At 52.3% G+C, this 7,175-nt stretch overlaps 1 protein-coding gene across 6 annotated transcripts; it reads right to left on the bottom strand.

Annotated features, from left to right (window-relative positions):
• On the bottom strand, positions 1-6,690 carry LOC117851029 (vacuolar protein sorting 38). 6 transcript variants are annotated; one of them, XR_011897761.1, is made up of 7 exons: positions 6,135-6,690; positions 5,834-6,040; positions 5,554-5,719; positions 4,707-4,906; positions 4,156-4,389; positions 3,860-4,036; positions 2,084-2,225 (listed from the first exon to the last, which is right to left on the bottom strand). XR_011897761.1 is itself a non-coding variant. In XM_034732929.2 (6 exons), the coding sequence occupies exons 1-6, from the start codon at positions 6,315-6,317 to the stop codon at positions 3,923-3,925; spliced, it is 1,104 nt and encodes a 367-aa protein (XP_034588820.1). In that variant the 5' UTR covers positions 6,318-6,688; the 3' UTR covers positions 3,703-3,922. The 6 variants fall into 6 exon arrangements, 4 of the variants coding, with proteins under 4 accessions (XP_072148828.1, XP_072148827.1, XP_072148829.1 ...); XR_004639424.2 differs by lacking the exon at positions 2,084-2,225 and adding an exon at positions 3,517-3,668; XM_034732929.2 differs by lacking the exon at positions 2,084-2,225 and having other exon boundaries at positions 3,703-4,036; positions 6,135-6,688.
• Positions 6,691-7,175: the final 485 nt, after the last annotated feature.

The raw sequence follows: 7,175 nt of genomic DNA, 5'->3' as shown, positions 1-7,175 counted from the left end.
TACAAATAAACACAATCAACAAATAGAGCTGGATGCAAGTATTCAGCCTTCTGGCACCTCATCTTTTCACGCTATTACACGCAAGAATGTACAGCAAGACAGTGTATTTTCAACTGTGCAAATGTACAGGAAGAATGCAAACCCTGTCAGACGAGCGAGGACACGAAAGGAGTATGCATCATGAGCAAGGGCTACAGCAAAGCTCCTCCGCTCTCCAGTCACAATATGCAGTGTAATGTTCTCCAAGACTCCAATGCCTCGTAATCCATTCAGCAGATAACAGCATTCAAGGTTTCGTTGTCCACAAAGCTGATCCCATCCGAGCACTCGTTTCCAGCACACGCAAGATCGCTATCCTGTCTTAGCAGGCTAGGCGACTCGCGCACCCCACGGATGTAGTTCCTTATGAGTTCGTTGTGCTCCTGATCGCCGACCGAAGAAACCGTGTCGCATTCGGAGACGATGCTCAATCTCGACACGCTCCTGTCACTGAACTGCCTCTGGAAACTGCTTGCCCCCGCTTCCTCAAAGCTAAACTCCTCTAGGACAAAGCATGGTTTGAACCTGGAACCATGTCTCTGCGGCTGTCTGCCAATGTTGAAGCTTTCGTGCCTTTTGAAGAGGGTGTCTTGATGCGAAACCGCCATGGATTCCTGGGCTTCCAGATTGTGATGTGCAAGGTCACCGGTTTCAGCTGATTGTTCGGTAAGGAAATTGAAGGGGCTCTTTTGTGGATGCAGAATAGGAGGAGCCGACCCAGGAAGTTCCGCATCATCGGTAAATGGGTTCATCTGTCGTGATGAAATTGAAATAGGCTGAAGTCGGGAATGTGATAAATCATCTGCTATATCACCCATGCTGTCTAGCTCAAATCTTATGTTTTTTCTTGATTTTCTCCTCACCATCAGAGTCTCCAACCTACGGTTGCGCTCAATCTCGGAGTACCCAAGATCCATGACATTCTTCTCATTGTCAGCTGTCCACAAAAGCGCAGGCTCAGTTCCAGCATCCTCCTTCTCCTCGCCATCATCTTTGGCCTTGCTATTGTCAGCCACAACATTACTATCACTTTCAACTTGAGAATCATGAGAGGCGATGCTGGAATGATTACCCGACTCATCATTAGTAATGTGATGAGGATGAGAGCAATCAGCACCCAGAAGAGGTTCGGTCTCATCGAGCACGGCACTAGTGCCGGTCATAGAAACATCAGGAGTGTCTCTCTCTGCATTATCAGGGTCAAAACCTGATGAACTATCATGACTGCCAACTCCAGTGAGTGGTGAGCATAGAGGATTCTCTAATTGATTGTCCACAATAGAATTAACAGCCTCGATCTTTATATCAGCCAGCTTCTTCCTCCGACGCACAGAAAAAGCACGTCCCCATCTGCATTTACTTGTTGCGCCATCAACAGCCTTGTGTTCTGAAGCATCTACCACCTCACCACTTTGTGAATCTGTACATACTTTCCCTTCATAATTTGGAGTTGCCACAATTTCAGCATCTTGCCTAACATTCTCACTTGAAGAGTATACACCCAAGGTTGCTTCTTTCCCATCAACTCTTCTCTGATGTACATCTTCGAACAAGTTGGCATACCCGTCGCTCTTGTCCCTGCTCAAAAAAGCACCTTCAGACCTTTTCTCCGCATAAGTTTTCATGTCCCCCATGGAAGGAACAGTAGTGAGAATTTTCACAGGTCTACCACCTGCAGCATCAACTCTCTCATCTTGTAGATCGGGTCCCTTCAGAAGAGGAACGCTCTCATCCAGATCAATACACTTGTTACCGTCTCTTCTGCCAAAACTTGCCTCCCTGATTATGTTCTCCTTCATTGCAGGCACTGAAAATCTCTGGTCTGCTTCAATATTTACATTTCTGGAAGAAATCTCAAACTTTGGAGCTGCAATACCTTCAGGAGCCTTCCTGTCTTCATCGATCTCCGGAAGATGTGCACCCCCATAGCTTATCAGTACACCAAGGAGAATGGCCGTGCATCCAATGACTGGAGAATTGGAGAGAAGGAAAGCGAAGAAACCCGGTGAATACTTGTACAGCAGGTAGAGCAGTAGCAATAGACTGAACAGAGCCCGATATTCAAAGGCACATCTCCAGGTTGTTCTGACAGCACATCTCAGAGTTTTCTTGATACTGCATGAAGCATCCTGCTTCGCCTCGACGCCCATGGCCATGCCTGGCCTCTCCCAATTGTCCGCACAAATCTAGCAAAAGAAAACACACAAGAAACATTAGGTCCGTGGATTCGATAGGCTAACCCGCAAATGAAGTGAACCAAAAAACAATCTGTAGCCTCCGTGATGCCCAGATAACACTAGGCCTAGGATAGAGCAAGGTATGTTCAGGCAGGCAGAACATATTAAACTAGACAATAAATGCCAGAGCACAACCAAGAATACAATCCACATGACCATCTTGCAATCTTTGATGATTTGTGGGCGCAGCTAGTGTGCCCAGCAACAAATGCAACCCCCACAGCTATAAATCTCCGAAAGCCGTCGGTCCGGCAGGCGGCAGCATCGTCAATTCGCTATTTCGTTTTCCAAAAAAAAAATTGGCATCGCCTACGGTGCTGTCATACAGATCGTACCTTTAGGCAGCCGGCGATCGGATCCGCGCTCGGGATCTGAGAGGCGTGCAGCGCCCCCGCGGAACACAGCAAGGGGAGGCGTCACCAGCGACGGCAGCAGGAGAAACCAGAGGCAGGCCAGGAATAAGACGGAAACTAACCCGAGGGTCGCCTCGCCCGGTTGGATATCGCCGTCGGCGGGCAGCAGAACGGGGAAGGCTTAGGCCGCCGCGCACCGCTGGCGCGCCTCCAGTGTGGCGGGGCGACAATGGCGGTGGCGGGTGGTCGAGGGCGAAAGAACTAAAAGAAGGTAACAGGAAGCCAGGGACACGGCGTCAGAGGAGGCCAGGAGCGCGGCACCAAACAGGGCTCAAGATCGAGAGCGGCGCACCGGCAGAGCGATGGAAGCACGGAGCACGGTAGTGGGGGAAGGTGGCAGCGGCTGGCGGGGCCCCGGTGGCGGTGGCACGTGCGTCCACGCCGGCCGCGCGGGACGGGGAGGGAGGGGTGTGGGTGGGGTATTTTTCCCGCGTGTCTGGTCTTGGAATCGGAGGGAGGGAAGCGTGGCGTGGTGGTGGTTGGGTGGTGGCCTTGGCCTGGTGGGGTTGGGGGATCCGCCGACCTGATCCTCTCTGATGCGCCGCTGGTTTGTTGCGCCTTTTTCGACAGGGATTCAGGATGGGTTTGGTCCTGGACGGTGCCGAAAAGCTTCTTTCCGGGCTCTCCTCTTTCGCCGACGGGGCTCACCGTCCCGGCCGTGTGGCGCTGATGATGACCACACCTCAGGATCAGATGTTGGTGCACCGGCTTTAGGAAGGCACATCACAAGGCCCTGCCGCGAACCATAAAAAACACATTTTGCCGTGTCGCCTCTTTGACACAGCGGCGCCAGATCAGTGGCGTGCTTCTCGCTCAAGAACGCCAGGTTGGAAAGCCAGGGTACTCAGAGCATTTCTGGATATTGGTTGGTCCTGTTGAAATTAGGAGGTGGCGTGTCGGCCGGACAATGCGATCTCGACATCAGCTCCTGATGCTTGCGCAAAATGTCTAGCTTGCCTAGGATAACACGCAGAGAAACCTGGAGAGCGCACATGTAGAGGATCAGGCGCATGTAACGTCATATATGTGATGTGATACCATTTCATTTCATCTATAAAAAAGACCTAACATGCCTATTTCCTGCGCGTACAAAAACCCGGCGCAGCGAAAGAGGGGCAAAAATCACACCAAAATAATAGACAGGAAAAAAACACCTACTTGGCTACTTACATCTGTATGACACTTCTCTAGAGCATAAGCACTTCAAAACCACGTGGGGATCGAATCCATCCATCATCTGTACACATACTCATCGGACAGTACGATCCTAAGAAGCTCTCTCAGGTTACCAAATACATGCCTCCCAGAGCTCTCTGCTCCAATGTAGTTCAGAAGCTGCTCCGTATCCTGATCATTCGCATGCAAATGAACGCAGCAGTCTCAGTTTGCAGGTGAAAACTATATCAAACAAGCATTGCAACGGAATATCAGCAGCTATGATACAAGGTTCAGAGGGAAGTACAAACCTTGTGTAACAAATAAATGGCATAGGAGGCCCTAGTGGAGTCATCTTCTTGGCATTCCATGAAAAGGGGGTATTCTGTTAGTTCTGACCCGGTGTTGTTCGTGCTTGCGTTTTCTGCTGAAGCAGCCGATGTTTCAGCTGAAGGCAAACGATCACTCACATAAGATCGGGATCCTCCAAAGCGTAGGGGATATCGGAGGGGAACATCGAGATAGGAGGCTATGAGCAAGACTGCCTACAACAAATAAAAAAGATAAGCAACTCGCGACGTCATCAAGGTATCAAACCAGAGGTACATGCAAGTAGATTATTTTTGAACTTTGCGATAAACTGAAAAGTTGAAAGGACCATAGTGCCTCGTATCATTCCAAACTAATATATGAAAACTAAAATGTTCTTCAACTGATCTTATATACAATTAGTATGCTATGATGCAATTTTTTTGGGGTAATTTTCTCCCTTGTGCGTGACAATAATCCCAGCTAGGTTGGAATACCTATGCTGCTCAGAGGACATCTCATTATAATTAGTAAAGACAGTAAGCAGACTTACATGGGCTGCATATCCCAGAACAGTTGCAGACCTCTGAAGCTCCTTGTCACTGTAATTCTTTTGCCTTCTTTTAGGCTTCATAATTTGCCAGCCAAAAAACGTCCAAGCACGCACTTGAGGAGATTTAATGGCACTGGGTACATGAGTTCCATATGCTCCTGAAGGTGTTCTATTTTCCTCTGAAAGTGTTCCATGCTCCCCTGAAAGTGTTCTGTCATCTCACATAAATGGTTTCGAAAGGTGATTCTTGAATGTTTTTTCCTCAATTTCTCTTATAGAAGAAAAACACATAATGCAGATGTTTACCAGTGATCCTTACATAGGAATATCCTAAGCAAGCTGTATCAGAACTGAGATGGAAATTTCAATGAATATGAATTCTTTTTAAGCAGTGCGCCAGTGCCGCTGCAATCGTTCAGTCCCCCAGTCCCTGGACTGCAGAGAACAAAGTCTCCAACTAGACTAGCATATCGGACACTGAACTAGAGTACCACCAAAGGCATGGATACCAAGGAGGTCAGAGCGGAAAAATAAATCACACAGATGAGGTAAATTAAACATTAGGTCATGGACTAAATGTAAACACTGCATTTCCATCATAACATGAAACATATCAGTCAACACTAATGGACAAGAAAACTATCTTGCTAACTTCGCAGAGCTAACAGATGGGGGACTGCTGAACAAACCAGGCAAACTCATTCTCACCTATCCACTGCTAGAAGACACGTGAAATATGTCATAAGATCATTTGACAAAATGAAATATGCCATAAGAAATTAAGAATGTATTTTCTTCCAAAGAGATACTGTATATCACGAGAGGCATATTAGTAATGGATTCTCACCATTAGTGTCGGCACGATGGTTTTCTGCGTGTTGGGACAGATCATGGAAGACCTTCACAGGGTACAAGGCAGCGACCTGGCCAACCATGCACTGCTGCCTCGTCCTAAGCAGCCTCTGCAGATCCTCAAGCCTGGCCTTGTCTCCAGCTAAAGCCTCCTTCGCCTCCTGCAATCAGCGCAGGTTGATTCTCCATACACAAATGCAGATAATCCAAGTTCGAATCCAATCTAGCAGCAACTTGGCATTGGCGCAAATCAGCAGAAAGATCACTTCGGCTACCTGCACTCGCTGGTGCGCGGCGGTGAGGGCCCTGGACAGCGGCAGCACCCGCTCGATCTGCTCCTGCAGCCGCTCCTTCCCCCGCTCGACGTCCTGGGCCGCCCGCCTCCTCCCGACGACGGCCTCCTCCGCGCGCGCGTGCTGGAGGTCCAACCTCCGCCTCAGCTCGCCCAGCGCCTCCGCCTGCCGCAGCGCCTCCCTCCTCACCTGCACGACGAGCGCCACACCGCACCGAAAATTAAAAAAAAAAACAAAACCACGCGGTGGAAGAAGGGGCGGACGTGGCGGGGACGGGAGGCACCTCGAGCGCGGCCTCGATGCGGCGGGCCAGGGCCGCCCGCTCCTCCGCCGCGGCCGCGAGCGCCACCGCTCGGCCCTGCAGCTCCCGCCACGCGACCACCGCCTCCTCCCCTCGCTCCTCCACCTTGGCGCCCCGACCGGGCGCGGACGGAGCAGCCCTCCTCACCCGGACCGCGGGGCTCATCGCGGCCGTACGGTCTCGGCGGACGACGACGCGCGGCGGAGGGGAGAACCCGCGCCGCCGGCGGCGGCGGCCATGGCGCGCTCCCGGTGGCGGACGGAGGCGTCGAGACCGAGGGCTCGCTCAACGCCTGCCCGACTGCCCCCCGAAGGCGGTAACAGCAGCCCAGCCGGAAAAGCGAAAAGCAACGGAGGTTTGGAGGGAGGAGGCCAGGAGGGAATCGAATCCGCGGTGTCGTGACGCTGCGTTGCGGGGGGCGCAAGCGAGCGGTTGGATGTGAATGCGACGCCAAATTGGCAATGCGTGGGGCTCGCCGGTGCCGGCTGGTTGGAGGCTTGGAGATGGAGAGTTGTCTCGGCGACGCAACGCGACGCGGGGGACGGGACGGCGCGGACGACGAGCCAGCCAGACGGCCAGGCCGGCGCGGGAGCGGGACCCGTGAGGCGGTGAGGGAGTCCGGGGCCGGGACTCGTGTACGCGAGACCGGGGGCTGCGGATCTCGGCGCTATTGGTGTGCCAGCCACGTCTGCTGCTCCTGTTCCGGTCAGAAACTCAGGATGCATCTCCTGGCTCCAGTGGTCGAGGACGGTGCGGTGACGATGCCAGATCGCACGCCAGGTGAGTGATGCGAGACGGCCGGGCCGTCGGCGTGCCCTGCTGCGTCGACGACTCCGACGCCGACGGCAACGCTCCTGCTCCTGGATACGGATTTTCTTCTCGCACATTCCGGCCATCGCTTTCAGTGAAAATAGCAGGGCACACGGAAGAAACGCGCGTGCTGGCGTTGGAGTCAGACACGCCGCTCCAGCCTCCACCTGCTACCTGTGGGAGACTGGTCAGCGCAACAGCATCACTGCATCA

Source organism: Setaria viridis, chromosome 3, assembly GCF_005286985.2.
Source record: "Setaria viridis chromosome 3, Setaria_viridis_v4.0, whole genome shotgun sequence".
In the NCBI taxonomy this organism is placed as follows: domain Eukaryota; kingdom Viridiplantae; phylum Streptophyta; class Magnoliopsida; order Poales; family Poaceae; genus Setaria; species Setaria viridis.
Note: the sequence above shows the minus strand (reverse complement) of the source record. Positions and strands in the feature narration are given on the sequence as shown.

What these genes read in the sequence shown, in the direction of transcription:
- LOC117851029 (XM_072292727.1), bottom strand. Translation starts at nt 2,195, where the DNA reads ATGGCCATGGGCGTCGAGGCGAAGCAGGATGCTTCATGCAGTATCAAG.